The sequence below is a fragment of the Lobosporangium transversale genome (assembly GCF_002105155.1).
Source record: "Lobosporangium transversale strain NRRL 3116 chromosome Unknown BCR41scaffold_40, whole genome shotgun sequence".
Lineage (NCBI taxonomy): Eukaryota > Fungi > Mortierellomycota > Mortierellomycetes > Mortierellales > Mortierellaceae > Lobosporangium > Lobosporangium transversale.
Genome location: NW_019029018.1, coordinates 137,191 through 162,586, shown reverse-complemented (window position 1 = coordinate 162,586; position 25,396 = coordinate 137,191). Strand labels below are relative to the sequence as shown.

At 41.0% G+C, this 25,396-nt stretch overlaps 6 protein-coding genes across 6 annotated transcripts; 3 read left to right on the top strand and 3 right to left on the bottom strand.

Moving 5' to 3' along the window:
* The first annotated feature begins 60 nt into the window (after nucleotides 1–60).
* On the top strand, nucleotides 61–3,271 carry BCR41DRAFT_158136 (hypothetical protein). Its single transcript, XM_022019632.1, has 5 exons — nucleotides 61–355; nucleotides 504–565; nucleotides 676–1,103; nucleotides 1,205–2,008; nucleotides 2,107–3,271. The coding sequence occupies exons 1-5, from the start codon at nucleotides 248–250 to the stop codon at nucleotides 3,186–3,188; spliced, it is 2,484 nt and encodes an 827-aa protein (XP_021878099.1). The 5' UTR covers nucleotides 61–247; the 3' UTR covers nucleotides 3,189–3,271.
* A 2,882-nt stretch (nucleotides 3,272–6,153) lies between these two features.
* BCR41DRAFT_310746 (POT family-domain-containing protein) lies at nucleotides 6,154–7,816 on the top strand (the record flags this gene model as incomplete). Its single annotated transcript, XM_022021000.1, has 2 exons — nucleotides 6,154–6,362; nucleotides 6,478–7,816. The coding sequence occupies 2 exons, from the start codon at nucleotides 6,154–6,156 to the stop codon at nucleotides 7,814–7,816; spliced, it is 1,548 nt and encodes a 515-aa protein (XP_021878098.1).
* A 719-nt stretch (nucleotides 7,817–8,535) lies between these two features.
* BCR41DRAFT_424697 (hypothetical protein) lies at nucleotides 8,536–9,947 on the bottom strand. The gene is made up of 3 exons (XM_022030473.1): nucleotides 9,625–9,947; nucleotides 8,744–9,507; nucleotides 8,536–8,632 (listed from the first exon to the last, which is right to left on the bottom strand). The coding sequence occupies exons 1-3, from the start codon at nucleotides 9,715–9,717 to the stop codon at nucleotides 8,548–8,550; spliced, it is 942 nt and encodes a 313-aa protein (XP_021878097.1). The 5' UTR covers nucleotides 9,718–9,947; the 3' UTR covers nucleotides 8,536–8,547.
* Nucleotides 9,948–10,010: 63 nt separating this feature from the next.
* Nucleotides 10,011–12,847, bottom strand: BCR41DRAFT_424696 (hypothetical protein). The gene is made up of 6 exons (XM_022030472.1): nucleotides 12,546–12,847; nucleotides 12,300–12,442; nucleotides 11,862–12,216; nucleotides 11,581–11,768; nucleotides 11,235–11,489; nucleotides 10,011–11,134 (listed from the first exon to the last, which is right to left on the bottom strand). The coding sequence occupies exons 1-6, from the start codon at nucleotides 12,796–12,798 to the stop codon at nucleotides 10,316–10,318; spliced, it is 2,013 nt and encodes a 670-aa protein (XP_021878096.1). The 5' UTR covers nucleotides 12,799–12,847; the 3' UTR covers nucleotides 10,011–10,315.
* Nucleotides 12,848–16,469: 3,622 nt separating this feature from the next.
* Nucleotides 16,470–18,380, top strand: BCR41DRAFT_158098 (natural resistance-associated macrophage protein-domain-containing protein). Its single transcript, XM_022019631.1, has 3 exons — nucleotides 16,470–16,536; nucleotides 16,659–16,817; nucleotides 16,943–18,380. The coding sequence occupies exons 2-3, from the start codon at nucleotides 16,676–16,678 to the stop codon at nucleotides 18,295–18,297; spliced, it is 1,497 nt and encodes a 498-aa protein (XP_021878095.1). The 5' UTR covers nucleotides 16,470–16,536; nucleotides 16,659–16,675; the 3' UTR covers nucleotides 18,298–18,380.
* Nucleotides 18,381–20,653: 2,273 nt separating this feature from the next.
* On the bottom strand, nucleotides 20,654–22,400 carry BCR41DRAFT_310747 (cytochrome P450; the record flags this gene model as incomplete). Its single annotated transcript, XM_022021001.1, has 4 exons — nucleotides 20,654–20,834; nucleotides 20,928–21,729; nucleotides 21,857–22,054; nucleotides 22,214–22,400. The coding sequence occupies 4 exons, from the start codon at nucleotides 22,398–22,400 to the stop codon at nucleotides 20,654–20,656; spliced, it is 1,368 nt and encodes a 455-aa protein (XP_021878094.1).
* Nucleotides 22,401–25,396: the final 2,996 nt, after the last annotated feature.

Here is a 25,396-nt window from a genome sequence, read left to right as displayed (position 1 = left end):
ATTGTCTTTTTAAAACTATAACAAAAACGCAACTAAACTTAGTCAAGACAGATGAATAGCCGAACGCTTCGCAGTTTGCACTACAACACACAACAATACTCATTCCTCTTTCGGTAACGCCAACAACAGTAACAACACACCATCATTGCTTATAGGGCTTAGTAAGCTTTAGTACTGGACATTCCAACTCTTTCTTCATTTACTCTGACTCAACTGGATTCCAGAACACAGACCAGCGCAGAGTATAATGGCTACTTTTCCAGTGCCATCTGCTGCCATAGAATTGTCGCCGTGGGAGAACCATCAGGGTTCACTTCCACCAGAGATTGATATTGAGGGAAATATTGAGTATAAGGTAAGAGAAAAAGAATCGGAACTGGACTTCGCCCAGTTTTAATTACAAAAACATGTATCTCCTTCCTCAACCCCCTTGCAGATCCTTGCTTAACGATCACTTTAACTTCTTTTATTTGGTTATTGTCTACGTAATTAATACTCTGCAGCTTAAATTGATCGCAACTGCACCAGATCGATTCGAACATTTGGTTACTCAGTTAAAATGGAGGTAAGTATACAAAGCAAACTCTTCGCATCTTGTGAGACCCGCAATCATGGAAGGAAAAGCGCTATGGCTGAGTTTTTTTTTTTTTTTTTTTTATCCATGAAATGCAATAGATTGGCAGAAGGCAACGGGAGCGCAATTTATGAGATCGGTGTAGCAGACGACGGTTCATTTGTAGGCCTGTCACCTCAGGATATGGAGGTCTCTCTTCAAACGTTACATCGTATGGCGGATTTTTTAAAAGCAGATGTCACTGTCCTCCGAAAGGTTTCTGTTGAATCCACCCAACAGAACGAAGCGATTCAAGATGGATCATCTAGTTCATCAGCCATTGCCCGCAAACAACTCTCCGCTAATAGTGGCTCACCAAAGACGAAGCCTGAGTACTTGGTAGTGGAAGCTAAAGTCACGTCAAGGCTAGTGGAGGAACATCAGTTTTTAGAGATCAGAGTTGCACTAGTCGGAGGACCGGATGCTGGAAAGTCAACGCTATTGGGGAGATTGGCTCATGGCATTGCAGATAACGGCAGAGGAAAAGCACGTATGTCATGTTGCAGCATGAAACGAATATGGATTTGCTTCACTCTATATGTTTTCTGATATAGTCTTTGGACCTATTCTTTTCTCTATCCCACTTTTCAGGGCTGAATCTACTTCGCCATCGCCATGAAATAAGCACAGGCAGGACATCTTCCATCTCACATGAGATCATTGGTTTCACAGCCAAGGGAGCGACTGTCAACTATAGCACTACCAACATCTCCAGTTGGCAAGAGATCTGTGAGTCTTCTGCTAAAGTGGTAACCTTATTAGACACCTGCGGGCATCCCCGATTCCTTAAAACTACTATATCGGGATTAACTGGACACGCCCCGGATTATGCTTGCCTGGTTGTTGATTCACGAATAGGAGGCGTTAATGAGATGACAAAGGAACATTTGGCACTGGCTGTAACTTTAGGCCTTCCCACTTTCGTGGTAGTAACGAAGATGGATGTTGCAACACGCGATCAACTAAGAGCCACAGTTACTGCATTGATGACACTGATTCGACACTCTAGTCCATCTTGCATCCCATCTATCAATGCTGTCAACATTGACACAGGAATATCGGCGCAATCTCACCGATTTGAACAGTCTACAACATCAACATCATCAACAGCAGGCAATAATGCTGGTCATTCATTACAGACATTTGCTCCTGTGATTGTACACAACGAGAGGGACCTAGAAACTACCGTGAAGCGGTTCTCAGACGAGTCTACCATTCAAGAGACAAACAGTGTTGCGATCCCAATCTTACTTCTCTCAAGTGTGACTGGGGAAAACGTGAACCTGTTGGAGAAATTCTTATTCCTGCTGCCCAAACCAGGTTTGAACATTCACGGTGGCTCATACCTACAAGAGCCAGCTTGCTATCAAATCGAAGAGATTTACAATATACCAGGTATTGAATAGGGCCAGATAGAGTGTTCGTTTGCTATACTGACCTAGTATAATAGCAAAAACTAAGCTATCAAAACAATATTGCTATTGCCATTTTAGATATAGGCACTGTAGTAGGAGGATTCTTACATGCAGGGAAGATTGAAGTCCATGACCATAGCAAGGCATCACAGGGTGCACAAAACATGCGACTTTATCTTGGACCTGTTGACAGGGATGGGAGCTTCATACCCGTAGTCGTTAAGTCTATCCATCGTCAACGCATGTCAATGCGATCAATCGATTCAGGACACACCGCAACGCTGGCAATTGATGGACCTGGCTTGACAAGAGTCAAAGTTCGCCGCGGAATGGTTGTTTTAGAGAGTGACACAGACCCTAGAGGCACTTGCTGTCAAAAATTTGAGGCAGTCATCGAGGTACTAGCGCATGAAGGGATTTTCGGGGTTGGATATCAAGGAATGATCCATTGTGGGTCTGTGCATCAGAATGCAAGGGTTGTCAAGATTGAACTATTGCCTGGCTCAACTCAGGAGAGTGTGGAGAATCTCTCAACACCTACGCTTTTAGACAGCACTGATGACCTTGGAAGATCCCCTATAGCAGAAGCTCTCCCATCAGGAGTATTGAATCGAAATAACCAAAAGGACTATTTACAAAGTACGCGATCTAGGTCGCCTAGCTCAGATTATGAATCAGGGACAGGATCCTCCATTCCCGAATCAATCATTATTTCGAGATCAAACTCCCTGCATGAGGAGAATATGAGCGACGATCTAGATAACCGGCCCCGCTATCGGCCACGAACACGCCGACACCACTTGGAGGCTGATGAAGGTGGCACAGATGGAATGATCCCTATAAGTACAATGCGATCGTTCAGGAGGCTCTCTGTGCGACAAGATAATCATACACCAAGCCTAATTACGCCTCAAAGCACTGAAATCAAAGATTCAATCGCCGTTGATCAATCTGATACGGGGTGTGAGCCGGTTAACGTACTGACAGGGCAGACTGAGTGTGATCAAGTGGATGAGGATCCTGTGGAACTGCGCACAGGCAGTCGAGCGCGTGTTGTGTTCCAGTTTTGCCATGATGTTCAATTCATGCGTGAAGGCACAACTGTCTTGTTCCGACATGGTGGAACCAAGTGCGTGGGAAAAGTCCTTCGCATGCTTTGACTTTATTTTTTTTTTAAAAAAAAATAATTCTTAAATGAACAATCTCTTTTGTGGTATGCTTATTTCTACAATTCTCTTTAGATATTTACTCTAGAACCACTTTCCGTTTCATTTTTGTTGCAAATCAATTTGATACTTAGTCTAGTTTACTAGTGACGATCGAAGGCTAGACTACATATAATACATGTGCTTTTTTTTTTCCCTCTGGATAGATTTCGGCCTGCATCTGTGCATCTTGTACATGATAGCTTATCACGTTCAGCCTATTGTTCGGGAAATTCAATGAACTATATAACTCTGTACCATTTGTTGACATTGGCTAACGAATGCAAATAAATACAAAAAAATCCCACTCTTGACATTTTTTATACGATACACCTGGCATACATACCCACTAAATAGTAGAGATTTTTTTTTGGTGAATACTTTGCTGGTAGACAAGAGAAGGGTTTGCAGGGAAACTGGCGAAAGTATCCATAAAAATGACGATGCCACGTCTTTTTTTTTTTTTTTTTTTTTTTTGCATTCATATAAATAATAAACACGGGAAAATTCTGAGGAAATATTGGCCCCCCCCAAGTGTAACAGCCCAAGAGAAAGTAGGGTGAATGATGAGTGTACATGTGTATCAAGGTCCACAAAGGACAAGCTTTTGGCCGTTTTGCCATGGTCTTTGGTCGCCTGAACTTTGAAGCGAGAGATATCATTCGTCAGAACCTTAATCTTTGGGAAAAAATGATAAAAAGAAAGTTTATGTCAACATTTCAATTTAGAAAGTGTAGGGCAATAGATTAAAGAGACATATATATTGATATTGTATAAATATATATATTTATTATATAAATGCATTCATCCCATGTTGAAAGTGGGGGGGCTTTTGACTTTTTAAGTTTGCAGGCTCACGCTACTGTTGTGTGAATTAGAAGAAAAAGAACATCCAGAATGCCACGCGTTTATAAACCATTGCGGTTAATATTTAATCAGGTCGGTAACTCATCAATCCGGACTTCCAGTTCGAAGTGGCATAGAAAACTAATATCATCTATCGTTCATCCGCACAGGGATATCCTTCGTTTTTTTTTTTTTTTTTTTTTTTTTTTTTAATGCGATGGATTTTCTAAACAATGCTTTCGTTGACAAGCTCCTCAGTTTCAAAAAAAATAAAACAAATGTAATGGATCATAAGGATGGCAAACAAATCAAAAGAAATCCTCTACTGTAGCAAGCGGCGTTTCCTTCAACTCTCTCTTCAGAACTAAAAACCATTGGCTTTTTTTTTTCTTCCCACACTCAAAGTATTTTTCTTTTTTTTTTTCTGTGTGCATGGATGTTTTTTTTTTTTTTTTTTTACACTAACTTATTGTACATGTACCGAATCTTTTTATCTTGGCTTTATTTATTTGTTTGGCAAAAACAAGTTTTGAATGTTTGTCTAATCAAGTGCTTACATTAAAAGACGGTTTTATACTGGAGAATGAATACGTTGTTTGTATTCACACGCACGACATCCAATCTTTTTTTTTCGTGTTCACTCCATCGCATGATCCCACGGAATCACATCCGTTTCGATCAAAGTTAACAAGCATATTCAAACTGGACAACTCGGAAATGAATATCTCCATGTAGTCTATGTTAAATATATTTATACAAACATATAGACACTCTTATACTGTACACTCAGGTTAATCATCACTTCAGACGTAAGGCTACAAACGAAACTATAGCTATTTGCTCACCTTTATTGAGGTATGCAAAGATCCAGTCAATTATGGTATATATATATATAAGATATTCTTTGTAAAATGAAAAATTAAAAAAGAGTTCAAGCTAAACATTATCTGGATTTGGCTTTCTCAAGATATAAGAATGGATTCCTTGAAGTGGACGGATATTCAAATACCGGGGTCTCATCTGGAAGGGCTAGAACGATCGTTTCAAGAGCTAATCGGACATTTTTTTTTTTTTTTTTAATAGGACATTCTCAGCGAAATTAGGAAACAGGCGACGTGTTTTCGGCAAATATACATTTATGTATATGAATGCAAAGACTTGAAGACATGAATGAAAGAAGACTGATTTGTCACTTTTCAACACATGGATAGATTAAACTAGTTCTTCCCACGACTGGATATAGAAAGTTAGAACAAAATACATATACACAAATACTGAAGTGGCCACCAATGACGGGATTGACGAATGAACAATCACGAAAATAAAACAAAAGAAAAAAGAAAAGGTCCAGGCTATGATATGGACGTTCATAGTTTTGTTTTTGAAAATATATACTGTATAATACTGTACATGTACATGCTCAGAAGAACCTGAGCTCACAAAACGGCATAGAAGGCGATCCATACATGTTATGCACCATTTAATCTGAAAGTTAGTCTCCAAAACAAACAAAAACAGTTATTTTGGCCCTTTTTTTTTCTTCTTTCTTACCAAGCCCCGTCAAATTGATTATATACTTGAATCAAACATTGAATCAGCAACCTTACCAATTCCAAAGATTCTAAAGTTTCTATTCAATTAAAAGCTGCACATGTAGACTGTCAGCCTTCTATCCAGTCTCGTCTGTCTGTTCGCGCATTTGGCCCACACACTGCACAAACACACGTAATATAAGTACCCGCCAATTTCCACACTCTTCCCCCTTTTTTTTTTTAGTTCCTTAGTGAAAACTCATCCTCTTCTCTTTCCTCTCTCCACGCATCTCCGCGCGGTTCTCGACAAACCCCGAGTTCCTTTTTAATTTCGCTTCCCACTTCCTCTCCCTTTCTCACTCTATAATACAACCTCAGCAATGTCCGAAAAGCACGATATTAAAGGCACTGAGGTCTCCATCCATGATGGAAAGGAGATTAACCCTCTGGATCTGCTGACAGATCATGAGAAAGAACTTCTCGAGTTGGAGGCTCGTCTCAATGCCGAGTTGGATGCAAAGTTGATGGCGAATCCCAACAAGATGCCAAAGGCTTGTTACTTCATTTTGCCCAACGAGTTTGGTGAACGTTTCTGTTACTATGGTGTCCAACCCAACTTGAACAAGTACTTCCAGCTTATCACTGGTATGAACAAAACCGATGCTAAGGTCTACTCCACAGCCTTCACCATGTTGGCCTATTTCTTCCCCTTGATCGGTGCTGCTCTCTCTGACTCCTTCCTTGGAAAATGGTTAGTAGTATTCAATGCATGTAAAAACATAAGCAATCTTAATATTGTATCTCCTGCAAGATGATGCTGACGTTATTTTTCTTATTATTATTGCTATTATTATGATATGTTAAAGGTGGACCATCATCTCGTTCTCTGGTGTCTACATGATCGGCATGATCATGGTCACTGTTTTTGCTATTCCCAACTTGATTGGACCAATCGGACAGGTTTCCAAGTTCCTCACCTTCTTGCCCATGATCATCATCGCTATTGGTACTGGTGGTATCAAGCCTTGTGTTTCATCCCATGGTGGCGACCAGTATCTTCCTAGCCAGGAAGCCGCAAAGGACTTCTTCTTCAACATCTTCTATGTCTCCATCAACGTTGGAGCCTTGTTGACTCAATTCATCGTCCCAGAAATCAGCAAGATCCATTGCTATGGCCAGGAGACTTGTTTTGCGGGCGCTTTCCTTTTGCCTACACTCGTCTTTGCTTGTGCTTACGCTATTTTTGCTGCTGGTCATCGTTACTACAGAATCGTGCCTCCACTGGGCGAGTTCCTTCCTTTGAAGGCCACCAAGGCTGCAGTCTTTGCTGCCAATGGGTACTTTGCTGCTTCTGCTGAGGAGCGTGCAGCCAAGGGCCACTGGCTTAATTTTGCAGAGGAGAAATATGGAGGAGTGTTTGTGGAAGAGGTCCGTGACTTTGGCCTTGTCCTTGTCCCAGTTGTGATTCCAATGTCATTCTGCTGGATGTTGTACAATCAGAACTCGAACGAATGGTCCAACCAATACTATCTCATGAACGGAGCACTTTTCGGTGGCAACAATCCCGCGCAGTCATACATCCAGTCTGCTCAGTTTTCCAACATCAACACAATCCTTCTCATTATCTTCGTTCCAATCCTTGCCACATTTGTTTACCCATTCTGCTCCCGCCGTGGATGGAACTTTGGTCCTCAGCGTCGTATGGCAGCTGGCTTCTTCCTCGTTATTGTATCATTCGCTCTCTCTGCTGCCCTTGCTCCTATGATTGAGGATGCCTTCCAAAAATCTGGCCGCGACATGGCGGAACCTGCCAAGTATGACGGAACATACTGCAAAGAGTGCTACTCTGGTTGGTTGCAGTTCCCTCAATGGGTCCTCCTCTCGCTCGGTGAGGCGCTTTTCTCTCCCACTGGTGTTCAATTCACGTATATTGAAGCTGGTCGTCAGTTCCGTGCAGTTTCAACAGCATTCTGGTTGCTGGCTACTTCATTCGGTTCTATTCTGATTATGGTCCTTGAACCCGCCTTTGCCAGCGCTGAAATGTCATCATCCACTAAGGGTTGGGCATATTCTGGTATCGGTCTCTTTGGCCTTATTCTGTACTGCATTGCATCTTACTTTTACACCCCACGTAAGCAACGTCCCTCGATTAATGAGGCAGCACGTGCTGCCAAGGAGGCCGAGTATGCCATCACAAAGTACTAAATAATATTCAGACACAACAAGACTATATCCATTTGTATAATAAACTAAACCCATCTTTAATACTTGGAAAGATTATCCCTTTTATTACACTTTGTATATTGACACAATTAAGAAGCACAGTTTGAAAGTGGTTTTTATGAATGAATTGACCTCCACAAAAGATGTCTTTTAAAACGTGAAATTTACAGTCTCATATATTGGCGCACATGACATACAAAAAAAGAAAAAAAACGTCGACATTTTTAACGCCATGACGCCAGTCGTTCTGGGAGAGGGTGTCCTCTTGGATACTGACTAGGAGGGAAGATATTTTATAAACTGTTTTGTGTCAAGTGTACCAATACATATGACCTTAATTTCACGTTTTAAAATACATCTTTCGTGGAGGTCAACTCATTCATTATCATGAACAACTTCACTCTGTGTTTGTTCACTTTCAACTCTACCATTTAATTTGCATTGGATGGACTCCTCCTCTGCTCCAGAAGGTTACTTGTGGGTTTATAATATAAAATTATATGTATGATACAGAAGTGATTTATCTTTTATTCCATAAACAGGAGGGTAAAAAAAAAATTTTTTTTTTTTCTTTTTCTTTTTTTTTTGGCTCTAACATTATCACGATCAATGTTCTTCGTCATTCTTCTTTCATCCTCTTGAATATTGTGGTATGCAAGAAAATATAATTTTTGAAAAAGGGATTTTCGCAAATCCTCTCTCCCTCTTTCCGCTCAATCCAGTAACTGCTGTGCATTCTTCATTAGAACCTGCTTTCGAAGATCTTTGCCTTTTTTTCTTTTTTTCCTACGTGGGGCACTACAAGTTATTGGGGCGCATTGATACACAATGAAGCGATATTAGTAATAAAGGCATATAGGATATATATTATCAAAACTTTTTTTTTTTTTTTTTTTTTTGGTCCCTTACGGAGGTGGCTGTGTTCCATTCAAAGATTGACGTCTTTTGTCAATATGTCTCTCAAATCTGCGTTGTCTTGCCTCTTGCTCTAACGCCTCTCTATCTGATGCTGGCACAATTGCTGGTACCGGTGCTGGAGGTAGAAAACCTGCGTGTTCGCCTACATTATAACCCCTTCCATAGTAGTCGAGATATTGGGATTGGTAGAGATGTTGGGATTGGCTACGATGATGTTGCCGAGCTTGACTAAGACTGAAACCTGGCGAATCAACTTCTTGATCACTTGCATCGTCATCTTCTTGTGACCCATCGCTTTCTGATCCATCGTCGCTTCCCTCGTCGCTTCCCTCGTCGTCATCTGAGGAGTATGAAGATGATGGTGAGAGTAAATATGATGAAGAGGACAGGTTATCTTTTGTGGATGAAGATACATAGGATGCAGATGGTAGATATCCGTCGTTCAGTTGCTCATGTTCATATTCATTGTCATATTCCTGTCCCACATGTCGATTACTTCCGCGAGCATGGGGGTGTGCCACAGCTGTCGTAAAAGGATGAACACTGCTATTAACTTCATTATTAAAGCTAGCCTCCTCTATCACCGCTGATGTCTCTAAAGATGAGGTCCCTAGTTCATTCCATTGCTCCATACGTTCATCCCGCGATTTGAGTGATGGAGTCCCTGCAGAAAAAAGGGCTGAGGGTGATGAAGGGGAGGTTGCTTGGTGGTGTGGATCATGATCATTTTCGGGATTACTAAACGTCGCTGATGCCTGTTGTCAATTTGTTGTGCAAGAGAGAAGCGTTAAGAGACAATAAAAACAAAAAAGAAAGGTTCTGCTCATGACAACAAGGAGTATCTTGCCAAACAAACAAACAAACAAACAGACCTCTGATTGAGGTGATCGATTAGCCCTGGTGCCTTGAGCCAGGCCCCGTCGATAGCGGTCTTTGATTCCAAAGTCGATCTTGAACAACTTCATTGGAGCGCCTTCTTTTCAATCTGTGAATGCGTGTTTGTGTGGTTGTGTATATGTGCGTATGTGTGTATGTGTGTGTATGGGTGTATGTGTGAGTATGTGTGTGTTGATTCTATGTGTTTATGTGAGTGCGGTGATTGTGTATTTGAAGAGAGTGTGAAGGATTGAAAAAGATATTGCAAAGTTGAGTGAGTGGAGTGGTGTGTGAAAAACAGAGAGGGGTTAAAGAACGTCGATTTAGGTGAGAGATAAAAAAAATTGGCACCAAAACATTTTTTTTTTTAGTATTTATACTAGATCGCTTTTATGCGCTATTTCTGATTTGATTCACTTGAAGTTAGCCTAGAGAGTAGCTATTCCATTCTTGTGACCATAAAGAACTACGCGTCTATCTCTGGTATTGTTCACCTTAATTCAATATGCAAGCTTGGCATACCAACATCCCCAATTTGCTTGTCACCTCTATTCACTCAAGAGATTATCTCGATCGCGGTAAGATCATATTTTACAAGAGCAACGCATGTTGAGCAATGTAGTTCAGAGATAAATGTCTGGCTTATTCATCTTTTTTTTTTTTTTGTCCTCAATCGCTCTTACTCCATCACTTCACCATAAAGAAGCATACACCGTTCTTAGCCCTGTTCACAGCTGCCTCAAGCGCCTTTTGATCCTCATCCGAAAATTGATCCTCCTTAGGAATCATACTCAAACTATGAGTGTTATACAACCTCCGAAATCTGCTTTGAAGTGCCTGTAACCGCCGAACCTCCCGAAGATCACCCTGTCCGCTCGTCATGATCACTGCTGTATTATCAGGCAATGATTCTACAATTTCAGCGATACTTTGGTCAATATTCTTTGCCGCTTTCCGCAACTCCTCATCAGTCACCTCGACATCGATGGAGCTCGCCGGTTTGTCACAAGGTTTGATATCGTCGATCTGATCTTGTCTTTCATTTTCGCCATCTTGGGCTAGCGATGCTGAAGTGACACCGTGATTGATCTCCAGGACTCGGAGCCTGGCCCAAACAAAGTTGTGCTCATTTATTGCCTTTGGAATAGCCTTCACGACCTCAGCATCACTTGAAGCTTTAATGACAGCTGTAGCACTCCCCTGCCCTGAAACATGTTCGCAATCGATAATCGCAGAGGTCCTCGATGTAGTGTGTCGTGACATTCGTGAAAAGATTGACTCTTCATCTCTATTGTACTCGCCAAATCCTGGCCCTTCTTTGATTTTAAGCTTCACAAGGTCCATACAGGCTTTAGCATCCTCGACTGAATCATGCCCATGGTCACCACCTTGCTGAATCCTTCTTGAAAGCCATTTCTGAGCGAGCCACTTTAATGACGCTCGAAAAGGTGGTCCACGCGTATGATGATACACGACTGTTGTATCAATAATGAACGGATGAGCAAACTATTTGGATGTTGGATCCACATTGATACATGAGGAGGACGTTAGGATAGATTATCTTAATATATTACTCATCAAGCGATGAATCATTCAAGATAAATACCTTCAATGCTCTCATATCATTCTCGAGCGAGTGTCCGACCAGAATCGTATTATACGTGATCATTTCCTTCAGCTTCTTTTGAACATCGACCAGTCTTGTTGTGATACCTTTCAGCCGCTCTGCTGTCATACCAGAATATTGCGTCAAGTAATCCACAATTGGGTTATCAGGCAAAACCAGTTGATCATAGATTGTGGTGCCTTCCTCATCGATCAAGGAGATGCGCGTGAGTTCTGAACCAGTAGTTGTTCGACACTAAGAAGCGGAATTGAAATATGTGCGTGTCAGAGAAATAGTGCTAGATCTAGGACATAGAACAGGCAAGAAAGCTCTAGGAGATCCATACCATCTCACAATCCATTGCAATCATTTTTTTTGGTGTTGACTCTGCAATACGCTGCTCTGTCTCGATCCAGCCATCCTGGACTGCCTTCTTATCGCCCAAGTAACTTGGCAGAGGGAATTCATGCTCACGTAATTGCTGCAATGTCATCATGTAGTTTTCTGGCTTAAGCATTCTGGCCAAGTCCTTTTCTAGTAGTTTCGAATAAGAATCCTAGTTAGCTCTTAGCGCTCAATGCGGAGTTGTGTTTCTACCTGCATTATATAGAGAGTACTATATCTTACTTGATTTTAATTCCTGCTCTCTCTTTGTCTTCTCAGAATTGCTTAAAGGTACACTAAGAAGCGTATCCACAGGAGGATGTACTCTGTATCTGTCACCTCCAGCCTTCATCACATTCATGGTATCGAAAAACTTTGGGAGATGGCTAAATTCTGTTACAGCTCCTGTTTTAGCTTTCTGCGTCCATATGATAGGTTTACTTGACTCTGGATCCTGAAGATCGATATTGAAAAACTGTGGATCCAGCCCTGGAACATAGAGAAGCAGGACTTTGTCGATGTTGAATTTGTTTTTGACCATGATCCATGGTAATGTTTTAGTCTCGGTTAACAAGTAGATGACAAGGTCTCGTAGATCCTAGGAAATATGTGCAAATTATTAATTGGCATATTATACTCAATGCGCATACATGCTCCGTTATCATGAATCTAGCAACATACCTTGATGCTGAGTTTGTTGTAATCACGACTGAGCATGAAGCAAGGCCGACCATTATTACCCTGTGACTTTTTGGCAACCTTCTTATTTTGCTTCTTAAGCAACCTGCGAGCCTGCCTGGATATGCCTTGCGCCGCTTCGTCGTCTTAGAAATTGATAGGTTATGAAACAAAGGTATAGTCATTTATAACGGTATATAAGAAATAATATGCTCAACAAATTATTGTGGTCATTCCAATTCGGCATACCTGAGTCAGCGTGGGCTTTATTTACACTCTTGTCATCATCCACTTTACGTTTCTTAGAAACATTGCAAAGCTCGACAGTTTCGTTCGTAGTGATAACCACCTTGGTATTTTCTGTCACGTTTGCCTGATTGGACAAGATACAAGTAGTCTCCTCACACACACTATCCACTTGCTTTAAGGCAACACTACTATTTGCTTCATTTTCTTGAGTATTGTCAGGAGAATACAATTGCTCTCCATTGTCTTCTGTCATGCTTAAAAAGTATACTAATTTATTTCAGCTTTCAAAGCATCATTGCTCTTCTCATTTTATGAAAAATGTGTTTGCAAAAAAAAAAGAGACTCAAAAAAGTTTGCTTTTGTGACTGCGATCCCCTAATTCACGTGCTGAAAAAAGGTACTCACGACATTTGCATGACCCATTTCCTTGATTTAGCTGACGTCCACAATTCCTCCAGAAGAGATGGCGTATGCTATTTTCACAGTTGACGTTTTAGATATACCATGGTGCGCGCTACATGAACCATTTACTTAACTATTGGTGCTGGTTCGAAAATAAGGAAAGAGTAATGAACTTACGAGCTTCTGCCTCAGGGACATCAGGACTATCATATACCTTAGCAATACGTTCCTCACCTCTGCCTTTACGGAGGTAGAGCCTTGTGGTTGAGGCATGGGCCTAATAATTTCATACCGCACACATGATCAATTAGATCGGTGGATGCACTATATAAACAAAGGCGCCCGAAAGACAGTCAATTCTCGAACCATGATATGGCCGCCCACTGGTTTTTTGGGATCTGCAATAAAAGTCATTCCTGCACCAGGATCAGACTGCACTTGGTTTGTGATATACACAGCGACGTTGAATTCTTCAGCGATCTTGATCAATCGACTTAACATTTGATTTAGCTTTTGTTGTCTCTCGGATAACTCCCCTCTCCCTGAGAAGTCAGTTCTAAACAGCGCTATTATGCTATCAATAACCTAGATTTATGATGATTCATAAAGTTGTAAGCATATATTTAATGATAGGTCTCACACTATCAGGATATTGATCCACGTCAATAATAATGCCCACCATACCAATAAACGAAAAATGCCCTTCTCCTCGGCAAAACGCGCAGCAATTTCGGTAATAAGGTCCATCTGATGCTCAGAGTTGTAAGCACGGGCAACGAGTATGTTTTCAAGTGCTGCTTCGGAATCAATACCAAATCGATCAGCAATAGCCTTGATTCTCTCGTGTCGAAATGTCCCTTCTGTATCAATATAGGCGGCCTAATAAAAGGATAAAAAGGATATAGCGTTTTTTTATGCTTTCACTTAAAGTGTGGGATACAGGCACTGTAACCAACCTTGCCGTTGCCACCGCCCATTGCTACTGGGAGCTGGGCTATGACGCAAAGTGTGTGACCAATTTGAGTCTTGCCAGTACGGAATTCTCCAAATGCTTCTGTGATAGCCATTGATTGAATGCCGCCTGTCGTACCACAAAAGTTTAATAATAGATAATAGATCATTTTAAACAACACCTAGACTGGAGAGAATAAACTGTACGCATGAGCTTACCACCAAGAAGCTCATCAAGCTGCTTGGATCCAGTTGAAATTGTTATGACCTTCTTCCGTTGGATACTGTATTCCAGTCCTGTAATAAACGATACGCTGTGAAGCTTGGATGCCGCTTCTTTAAGCTTGTCAACCTTGACCTAGGATAAAGGATGATATCCAAGGCATAGCCGGAATGCTCAATATGAAGAATGAAGCTGCAGTTAGAGTGTTGTGGATTAAACTCACCTCAGAAAATCCTTTGATCCGGCAGAGGGTTCTCTTGGTCATCATTTGGATACACTGCATCGTTTGTTGACACACAAAGTATGGTCCGTAAACCACTTGCTAACAAAATAAAGGGAAAGTCGACCACTACTCTGCTATTTACTGATATTACCTGTACGGTACATATGCCAGCCTGTTTCAACTTGTTGATATCGGCCACATTTATGCCATGGTTTTGAAGCTCGTCAATTTCTAATTTTACATAAATCGTTTCTGGTTAGATTTTCTGAATTGCTGCTGGAGCAATCATTGTCCAAACGCGTGTATATCTTTAACAAGAGCAGTTAATGACGATGATATTTGAACCTGTGAAGAAGATTTCCTATAATGACCGATAAGAGCAATAAAAGAAATAGAGTTCTTGTTAGATTCGTGGGAAAGGGATGCTTGCTACAGAAGTGTAGGGGTGAAGGTGATTCTAGTGACACTAGACTGCACCTCCTCATCTTCGATCGGATCCTCTTGATCACGAACAACTTGATCCATAGCCATATCGATATATTTAGGAATTCGGAAGGCTGTTGGTATTTTAGTAAAGTGTTAATGGAAGCTCGTAGATTTCTGAGTCTATCGACGATCCATGAATCTATTCAAATACTAAAAAAAAAAAATGACGTATGTGATGGCGTGAAGAATCGCATTTATTATTATTCTTTCTCATGCCTCTTTCAATGCTTTTAAGGATATTAAAGACATCTGCACTGGTACAGATGCTAAGATTGGTACTGAGATCGTATCTGGGCCGGCAATGAGGCAGGACCAAAGCGGTGAAGGCGGTGAACAGATTTTCAGGAGGGTGCAGACAGTTAAGTAAAGCTGGGCAAAGGTCTTCTGTTAGTGAAATTAAGCTTCAGATCATGTAGAGGATCTGACTTCATCTGTTTGAAAGTACAGGCGCGGATTAGACAATGAGACATTGGTCCTTGTCTGTCGCTGTCCAAGCTTCTCCTTCAAATAGAGGCATAAATACAACAATTGCATTTTTTTATTCACCAATAAAAACGATCGCTGTGGTGATGCATTTGAACATGAACAGAAATATCGCCTGATTGATGCAATCAGACCGTCAGAAAAAGGGTCCGACCGGGAACCAACGGGACAAGACGCTTTTATAAGACTTTTTTTTCTTTTCTTTTCTTTTTTTTTTTTGGCACGGTCCTTATTAAAATTATGACAGACTTGGAAGAGGGCGTTTCATTTCCCACTCCTTTTATTGCCATCCTTTTTATTCCTTCTATTCCATTCCTTTCATTCCCACCTCTTGTCTTTCTTTCACATCCCATTCGCCATCATGAATCTGCCCTCACCTGATGAGCAGTTGGACCTTCATGGACCACGAGCTCAGCTGCCCTTTGAACAGACCCCCCCTCAGTCCCGCGCTGGCATAAAGTCCTCTCACGAAACACTTGAGAAAGACAAGGCCTTGATAGCTTCAAACGGAATCATTACCTCTGGTGGTATCCAAGACAATTCACAGCCTTCGCAGGTGGATCTGGTCTCACCAGTGCCTCTAGATAGCCAAAGTAGACCAGACAAGGCCGCGGTGGATTCGAATTCGATTCCATCCGTAGCCACACCCTACTCAACCAAAAAGGAAGAAGACACTTCTGTGCTTGCTCAGACCATTCCTCGGTCTATGACTAGTATGAGAAATGCTACTTCTGCGAATCATATGGCACAGCGTCAGCAAGATGATTCGCAAGGTCCGATATCATGGTTGTCTCGCCTATCTTTTCCTTGGTCTAGGCCCAATGAAAATAATAGGGGCAACCTCAAAGGACCTCACTCTCCCAGGATGCACAACAGGACTCTATCTGGACAATCGAACGACCCTCGTCAACAACGCCCACTTCACTTTAGCAGCTACGATGGTCTGGATACCCATGTGGCCGCAGGCCAAGACCCTAATGGCCTTCACCCTGTTAAACCCTCACGGCTGCGGAGCATTGCTATTGTGCTCAAGCGCTTCATGCGCTTTGTTGGTCCAGGCTACAGTAAGTAGTTGATCTCACTGGTCGAGGCACGATCCAGACAATCAATCTTTACCATCTCCAATTAGGTTTGGACTGTCAGAGAAAGTTCTCTTTTCAGGTGCCAATTTCCGATTGTAATTATAAAAGATACCACGCGAGAAAAATTAGGTTCTCATACCAGTGCGTGAATCTTTTTCTTGTGTCTTTTTTTTTTTTTTTTTGCAGGATGCACATGCAATGAAAAATTAATAGTATTCATATGCCGAACCCTAACTGACATTTCTTAATGCTCGTAATTATAGTCATCAGCGTTGGATACATGGATCCAGGAAATTGGGCGACTGACCTAGCAGGTGGTTCCAGCTTTGGGTACATGTTGCTTTTTGTCATTCTGTTGTCAAATCTGATGGCTGTTATTCTGCAAGGCTTGGCAGTGAAGCTTGGTGTCGTTTCAGGCCTGGGTAAGTTTTTTTTTCTAGATTGACAAAAAAAAAAAAAAAAAAAAAAAAAAGAGGATAAGAGTTATTCCTTTAGTAAAGTGTGGCGTAGTATAAATGATTTATCTTTATTCTTCCAATGATATTAGATCTGGCGCAAGCATGCCGCAAGTTTACGCCAAAATATGTCAACTGGATCCTTTATGTGCTTGCTGAACTTGCCATTATTGCCTGTGACCTTGCAGAGGTTATTGGAAGCGCAATTGCTCTCAATTTGTTGTTCAAGATTCCATTGCCATGGGGCGTTGTCATCACAGCTGCAGATGTTCTAGTCATTCTATTTGCTTTCAGAGACGATCAATCCGTAAAATCGAGGCGATTGTTTGAGGCTCTTGTTATCCTTCTGGTATCCTGTGTTGGAGTCTGTTTTACGGCCGAGATTGTATATGCACAACCGGTTGCCAAGGATGTGTTTAAAGGGTTCCTGCCCAGTGCTGAGATCTTGACGAACAGGGGAGCATTATATTTGGCCATCGGCATTATTGGAGCTACAGTTATGCCTCACAACTTGTATCTGCACTCAAGCATTGTCAAGTTACGAACTAGTCGTGAGTTGACCAAGTTGGCAAGCAGTCAGGCTTCTATGTCATCCACATCTAATTTGATGGCTTCTGATCAACGACAGGCCATGTTGGACGAGGACAAGGGCGCAGTATCACTCAAGCATTCGACCATTAGAACCACGCTTCGATACACTTTTGTAGACTCCACTGTCGCCTTAACATTCGCTTTGTATGTCAACTCTGCGATCTTGATCGTTTCTGCTGCCACTTTCAAGTACAAGTTTCCGGAAGTCGACAATGAAGGTCTAGCAGATTTTTTCGATGCGTTCCATCTTCTCTCACAATATCTGGGCAAGGCTGCTGGATATGTTTTTGCAGTTGCTTTGCTGATGGCGGGTCAGTCCTCTACCTTGACAGCGACGTTGGCGGGTCAAATTATTATGGAGGGCTTTTTGGGTGCTTCATACCTGAAGCCATGGGTACGCAGGCTCTTGACTCGCTGCTTGGCCATCATTCCAGCCCTAATTATCGTCATCATCAAAGGCCAAAGTGGGTTGTCTAATTTGTTGCTGGCTAGCCAGGTTGCTCTAAGTATCCAACTTCCGTTTGCTGTTGTTCCTTTGGTTTTATTCACAAGCATGGGACGATGCATGACCGTTCCGGTGGAGGATAACCATGACAAACCTGGAGAACTGACTTACGGCTTCCAATACAAAGAGGACGAGAAGACTTCATCTGTGCCTACAAATGAAGAGCATCGCACAGAATCTACGGCCATCCATTCTCATGCAAACATTGGGTCCGAAGCTGCTGCGCCTCGACAACTCCTGCTCCATAACTTTGCCAATTCATGGTGGCTTGTTATCATTTCGGGCATCATTAGCGTTGTTTTGTTAAGCTTAAACTTTTATCTTTTGATCCAGACAATCCAGGGTAAATAGTTTGTATTTTTTGATCAATCTCTTTATATACATGCAATATATAGAAGCTATATTGCATATATCTATCTACTGTATTCTTTGTCAGTAAAAAAAAAAAAAAAAAAAAAGCTAATTGCTCCCAGAAAGGGGAAAAAATGTTTAAAAGCACACTAATGCTTTTGGAGAAATGTACTGTCCATGTTGAAGGAGAGCAGATGGAGCAAATGACGGGGATTTGGCATTATTGTGTCACTGTCAATTAGTGTCTCAGGTTTTGCTTGGACCCTGCAAAAAGGTACAAAAAATTCAGGAGGAGCGTGGTGTTGTTTCAAACATGATCGTGAAACACTTTCAAAAAAAATTAATTTCTTCGTTTGCACGTCAAGTTTGGTGAATTGGACATGCGAACAACGTGCTTCTCGCTTTTTGAGGATCATCTCTCCACCTTACTCTTCTTGCTCTTGCTCTTGTTTTTTTTTTTTTTTTTTTTTTTTTTTTTTTTTTAAATATAAGGGAGAGAAAATATTTCTTCTTCTTCTCTTCTTCAACATCCTCAATCATATCCATCTTATCCTAACAACTCTCATTTCTACTCTTAACGCCTTCATAATTCTATATACTGTACAGTCTCTCATTTCCTTCCCTTCAATTGCTTGATTTTTTTTTTTCTTTCTTTCTTTATACCCAAACATGAGTTCATTAGTTAGCTATTCTAGTAGCAGTCGCAGTCGCGGTCGCAGCCCAGTCCTCATCCTCAGTATTTTCACATTCCTTCTTCTTCAGACCATCATCACTCTGAGCTCCTCTAGTGGTGCATCAACCGGACTAGCTCAGGCAATTCCTATCACGCGGATAAAAGCCTCTAAAGCCAACAACGCTCCACGAAACCCATTCCTGATGCAGAACTTTGAGCTGAGTGGACATGACAGCAATCACCATGACCTCGCTCGTGCTCTAGGTGTTAACGTCAAGACGGTCAAGAAACATCGTCGCAACGAGAAAAGGAATTTGAACAAACATAACCATGGAGGTTCTTCTACTCGGTCGTCATTCAAGAGCAAACGACAACAGAATCAGCAATCAATATCTTAATCGGTGTCAAGTGTCCTTTCCTGTATTAGTCAGCAGTAGGGTGGGATAAGCAAAATTTAAATATCCGAAACAAAGCAAAAAAAATAAAATAAAATAAAATAAAACAAATAGAGCCTTCGCCACAAAGTCGTCGACGAATATTATACATGTAAACATTTTCAAAAATTTTAAATTGGATAAAATAACCTCCATTTCACTCAATAAGCCACTGAATCAAATTAGCCAATATGATTCAAAGATAGTATTTTAAAAATATACTAGTCGACGACTTTCTGGCGGGGACTGCCATAGACAATTCATTACTCCCGTTTGTATAGAATGCACCACAGCCAGCTGCTTTCAACCACAGTATATATATATAAATATGTGCATGATGTACTGTACATTTATTAAATACATATGTATGTATAGCCCGTTTCATTTGGTCATGATACCTTATATTTTTTGAATACTTTCGAGTGTATTGGCAGCCAATTGGCTCGCTTGTTACGAGTATTGTTGCAAGTCCGTCACGTAGTGAAATGCCACCAGAACAATTCAATCATCGTTTTTAGATTAAAAATATAAGGTATCATGACCAAATGAAATTGGCGATATGTTTGTTATTAGATTAATTTTAATAAAAAAAAATGTCCTGAAGGCCTTTTTTGATCAGTAATAACTCTTCAATTGCCAATAAATACTATCATAGCTATGGACCATGATATGATGAAGAGCGCTAGACAATGGAGCTTTTCTTGCCTGGTACTAAGATCACACAAACTGTTTTGAGAATTATTCTTTTTTGATATCCGCCGAAGAAGGATTCAAGGATATGATCACCTTGACCCCTCTATGTCAAGAACTTTCCCCAAATCTATCAGAGACTTGGTTTGGATTATGATGAACATGTGCTTCCTTCAATCGGAATGGGAGTCCTGAAGTCTACTGCAGTTCAGTTCGATGCTGGCGAGCTTATCACACAATAGGGGCTTGTCTCATCCGTGAGGATCTTGCGAAGCGTGCTGGAGTTCCACCTCGGATCATTTTTTTAAAAAAAAGGTTTGTTGGCATCTCCAAGTTAAAAGACTACAGGGAATACATGCATAATCCTAGTGCAACATTTGAATACATATTTTTATTTTTTTATTTTCTTTTGATGCAAATCAATAACAGGCAATATCTGTCAATTTAAATTATTTCACGACCACCTTTTCATTTGTCTTTGCAATTGCAAGACGTCGCAAGACACCGCTGTTTGTATCGCTGTGAAATCTTTTACTATGTATCGATATGAATAATACGTTTAAGCAGCCAGGGTGTTTTCGCGACGTTTGACACGAACGGGCAGACCCCCATCTATGGGAAGTGTCAAGGAGGGCAGGTATGCAGGATCGTGATCAGGATCTACGAGTTCAAATGTGAAATGTTGGATCAACATAGACATAATAGTAATGGCTTCAATAGTGGCAAACTGTTGTCCAAGGCTATTCATACAAGCAAAACAAGGAATGTGAGATTCAATCAGTCAGAGTCTATGAAGATGAAGCTTTGAATGATTGCTTGAGAAAATGTCTTACCATGTACGTGGACCACTATGGAAGGCGATAAACTTGGTGGAAGATGGCTTGTCTCCTTTCATCCAGCGCTCAGGTTTATATTCATTTGCATCTGGGCCCCAAATATGAGTCGAGCGGCCCATGGTATATGAACTCCATGCCACACGCTCACCCTTGTACACTTTGAGGCCACCAGGCAGGACATCATCCTCAACACAGACCTTGGAATTTCTGGCGACCGAAGGGTAAAGCCTCAATGCTTCATAGAAGCAAGCCTCGGCATATTTTTGCTTTTTGGTACTCTCATAAGTTGGCTCCCCTCCACCCAAGATATCGTTTGTTTCCTTGACCAACTTTTGGACAATCTCTGGTCCTGCCTGTGTACGGTGCATGAGATAGAATGTCCAAGCAAGTGACTGTGCGGTCGTATCACGGCCAGCAATGAGGAAGTTGAGGACACTGTCCACAAGCATATCGTCCGAGAGCTTCGCAGCCTCTTCAACATCATCATCATCACCCATGTCCATGAATAGTTGTAAGAGGTCCTTTTGGCGTGGATCTTGGTGTTTTGCTGCAGGCGAAGATGCTTGGCTATTGCGTCGCTCATAAATCATGTTTAGAGCAAACTGTCGGACAAACTTACTGTCTTTGGCAATTTGTTTTGATCGACCTGTCAACCAGGCTTTGATGCCCCAAAGTGGTGTTACAGATCTGCCAGCGAGAAGATGAGTGAGACGATCGAACGCAGTTGCAAATTCGGTTGGATGTTCCGGATCCTTTAGACAGCCAAAGGACTGACCAAAAGCGATTTCACCAAAAGAATCTATCACCGGTCCCATTAAAGGAAAGAAATAAATGAGAATGAGACATTGATCTACAAAACCAGGATTACGTCTAAAATGATTAGCAAAATTAATACAAAGGTCATTTGATTGGTGCCTCTCTCTTACCAAGAGTGAAGCAGTGAAATAGTTGTTGCAGATCGACAACTTTTCCAGAATCGACATGCTTATTAAGATAATCGATAGCAGTGTGAGCTTCGCGACAAAATACTTCCGAAGTATATAGACGGAAAGCTTTGACAGAAAAGATATTGCTTGCCAACTTGCGCTGCCACTTCCAGTGCTCGCCATCTGCACTGAAAATGCCTTTTTTTCAAAGAAAAAAAAAAAAAAAAAAAAAAAAAAAATTAAGACCTTCCTTCAATTTCATGAAATACGTTCATGCCGGTTCGGGTCAGAGCTAATTTTTTTTTTTTTTTTTTTTTTTTTTTCTGTAAAGCAAGCTGTAACTATGTCTATATTCACCTGCTCCTACTAAAGGCTCCAAACTGATCCTAGCGCTGGGGCCCTTTTCATATGCCCAGAAATTGACTCGTAAGACATGGTCCAAGATCTCTGGTTCTATAACATGGATTTGTCGACCAACACCAGGGGCCGCGGTCGTATATATTTTACCATATTTCGCATGGTTCGCTACATGTGATTGCAACATTTGATTTCTTCTCTTAAACAGAGCTCCAAACAGATTACCCACGAGTGGTAGGCCTGGAGGACCTGGAATTTCGGGACGAGGGCGTACTCCATAGACCGAGCGACGATACTTGTAAAGGATAAAGATGAAGTATAAACTACCAATGAGTTTAAGGGCACGACCTCTGATACTGGCGCTTTTGTTGTCACTAAGGGAACCAAGAAGAGAGAGTAGACGATTGATAGGAAGGACGGGCGAGGCCTTCGATCCAGAGACGGGGGTCACTGCAGTGGACATGGCTAGATAGGCACGACTGTGTTGAAGGAGTAAAATAGAATGGGAATCAAAGAGTGGGAAGAGATATAAAAATAAAAAAAAAAAAAGAACAACAGAGACAAGACGTCTTTATTTGTTTGAGAGGAGAGGAAGGAATAAAAAGGGGCTTGACAATGATGGATGGGCTAAAGAAATACCCGGTTCTGGTTAAATTTCCATCTTGAGACGTTAATTCAATGTCTGTAGTCAAACTTATTTTGCATTGTATTTCCGGACGACACACGACTGTTCAGCTACTTCGTAACGATGGGAAAAAATTTCGAAGTTTAGAATACTATTTTATTATTATCCGAACGATTTCATGGTGAACGACTGCCGTCCGGACATGCGAAATTCGACCTCCTATTCGCTCGATCGTCTAAGCATTCATGCATTCACAGCTTTTTTTTTTTTTTTATTTAAAAACTAATAATGATGTCTTCGTCTGTCTTTTCTTATTTTAGTCTACTTTGATGGCAGCAGTAGAGGCTCATACCGATCTCTCTTTTAGAGAGATCTTTGTCAATTATAAGTCTACTACTTAATAAACCTTTTGTAATTGGTAACGGACTAACCAAAAGTGGTATCGGTATGAGTCTCTGGGCAGCAGTGTCTTTTCCATACAGTTCCTCGACCTTGAAGTGATCAGCAGCCACGGACAATGCATCCCATCTCACGTCTTTTAGCTTCTAGGTTGAGCTCGTGTCATCAAAGGGAGGCCAACGGATCGATCCCTTAGTTCGACTGATGAGTCCTCTCACGAGCAGTTCACCATTCGTCCTACTCAATCCATAGTTCCCGACGTCCAAATAAGTTTAACCTTGCCTGTATAAGGGACACATTAGTAATGCACACGTGGTAGTTATTGAGAAATCACTCATTATTGATAGATTAGTAGAGGAAGATCCAAACTGTTGCTATTGCAGCTGCTATCCTAATGCATGGTGACGATAGCCTCATAGATATATAGATATATATATATATATATACAAGACTCAAGCAACTTTGCAAAAGGTTTATATTCCGATAGGGTAGTCAGATATATCACTATATTAATAGCTACCCACCGTGAGGGATATTCTTTTAAAGATAGGACGAAGGGTGTTGCATTTTACAGTGGTATATATATATATATATCTAGCTACAATCTTAAATTTGTGGAATTTCCGCTAACGATTGGAGGTAAATTATTAGTAGCTGCTAGGCGGTTAGATGTGGAAGACCCCGCTCCAGTCATGTTGCCTGCGAGGCCCATTCTCCTTATTAGGGTAATAGCACTTGGGAATGCTCTGGTTTTTTTTTTTTTTTTTTTTTTTTTAACATTTAAGGACCGGTAACTGATATTGGACTTGTTTGTACTAAAGTTGAAAAATTTTACTGTTGCACACAGATTTTAGTTCTTCAGGACGTGCTGTACAGGTGTACTACATGAGCAAACAAACATGCACTAATACAAACACAAGAAAACCAACATTCACAGATAAAGATGCACCAATACATATATACTAACCCAATCTTAAGCGATACTAAAATCATTTTTGTGGTAATAAAAGAAATAAAGAAGCAAAAGTGGAAAGAAGAAAAGAAGTGAATAAGCAGAAATCTCGGTCAAAACATCTAGAAATGCCATGTCTTCCGTGTATTGCAAGGAAGAGATGCTGGCTAACATCGATGTGTAGTACCATCTCAGTCCTGCTTTTTCAAAAAGGACAATAAATATTGAACTTCATTTCCCATAGACCATATTTTATATATATATATATATATATATATCATGATAACAAGATTTTAGTATCGCTCTCCATGGGAATTATGCGAGTCAGGTCTGTGTTAGTATCACTTGCAGCTTTATTTGTGAATGCCAATTCTTGCGTTAGTATCAGAAAAAATAAGGAAAAAAGGCCTCTATTTCTGCAATTTTGGTACGCGGTACTAGTATGCCATACTATACGAACAATAGGGGACTTAAAACCATGACCCTTCATATTACTCTTCTGTCCACCTTAGTTACCCCGACCCTTGCGCCACTGTCTCGTGTGTTCCCATCTTTTCTTTATTTTATTTTATTTTATTTTATTGATAATGTCTATCAATGAATGATTGCCCATCAACAGAGCAGTTTTAATTAATTATTAGACTCGTCTTGGACGAAAAAGTATAAAGCTAATGACTCTATTTTTTCTATTTTTTTTTTTTTTTTTTTTTTTTTACTCTCCCTGTAGACGATTGGTCATTTCGTCAATCATTTTCTCATATTCCTCCAGTCTTTGTGAACTCAAAGTTGTTGAAGATCCTCCTAAACTAATGTTATTGATTGATCGACTGTTTGACTTGGAGGTAGGTGATGCTGGCGACATAGATCTAGTAGAAATCGATGCCGGAGGTGAGTTCAAATGAGACCGCTGACCAGCAGCTGCCATCATCAATGAACTACTGGAAGGTGGTGATGATGGCGACAGAGACGACATGCCGCCCAGGCCATGGTGGAACCCGCCAGTCAAGGCACTTAAACTGGCAACACTGTTTCGGACAGATTCAGGTGCTTGAAAGTTATCCAGCAACAACGAAATCTTGTTCTCTGATGCACGAAGTTGCTCTTCCAGATCCCGATTCGTCTGCTGAAGCGATTGAATGGTTCGCTGTGCATTATCAATCGCGCTCTCGAGTTCCTCTTGACGTTTGATATTGCTAGGCGAGCCTTG

What these genes read in the sequence shown, in the direction of transcription:
- BCR41DRAFT_158098 (XM_022019631.1), top strand. Translation starts at nt 16,676, where the DNA reads ATGGATCCAGGAAATTGGGCGACTGACCTAGCAGGTGGTTCCAGCTTT. An exon ending in TGGTGTCGTTTCAGGCCTGG is followed by an intron (nt 16,818 to 16,942) that starts GTAAGTTTTTTT and finishes CAATGATATTAG; the next exon opens with ATCTGGCGCAAGCATGCCGC.
- BCR41DRAFT_424696 (XM_022030472.1), bottom strand. Translation starts at nt 12,798, where the DNA reads ATGACAGAAGACAATGGAGAGCAATTGTATTCTCCTGACAATACTCAA. An exon ending in ACAACAAACTCAGCATCAAG is followed by an intron (nt 12,217 to 12,299) that starts GTATGTTGCTAG and finishes CATATTTCCTAG; the next exon opens with GATCTACGAGACCTTGTCAT. An exon ending in ATGATATGAGAGCATTGAAG is followed by an intron (nt 11,135 to 11,234) that starts GTATTTATCTTG and finishes ACATCCAAATAG; the next exon opens with TTTGCTCATCCGTTCATTAT.
- BCR41DRAFT_424697 (XM_022030473.1), bottom strand. Translation starts at nt 9,717, where the DNA reads ATGAAGTTGTTCAAGATCGACTTTGGAATCAAAGACCGCTATCGACGG. An exon ending in ATCGATCACCTCAATCAGAG is followed by an intron (nt 9,508 to 9,624) that starts GTCTGTTTGTTT and finishes AATTGACAACAG; the next exon opens with GCATCAGCGACGTTTAGTAA. An exon ending in AATGGAACACAGCCACCTCC is followed by an intron (nt 8,633 to 8,743) that starts GTAAGGGACCAA and finishes AATAACTTGTAG; the next exon opens with TGCCCCACGTAGGAAAAAAA.
- BCR41DRAFT_158136 (XM_022019632.1), top strand. Translation starts at nt 248, where the DNA reads ATGGCTACTTTTCCAGTGCCATCTGCTGCCATAGAATTGTCGCCGTGG. An exon ending in AGGGAAATATTGAGTATAAG is followed by an intron (nt 356 to 503) that starts GTAAGAGAAAAA and finishes AATACTCTGCAG; the next exon opens with CTTAAATTGATCGCAACTGC. An exon ending in TAACGGCAGAGGAAAAGCAC is followed by an intron (nt 1,104 to 1,204) that starts GTATGTCATGTT and finishes CCCACTTTTCAG; the next exon opens with GGCTGAATCTACTTCGCCAT.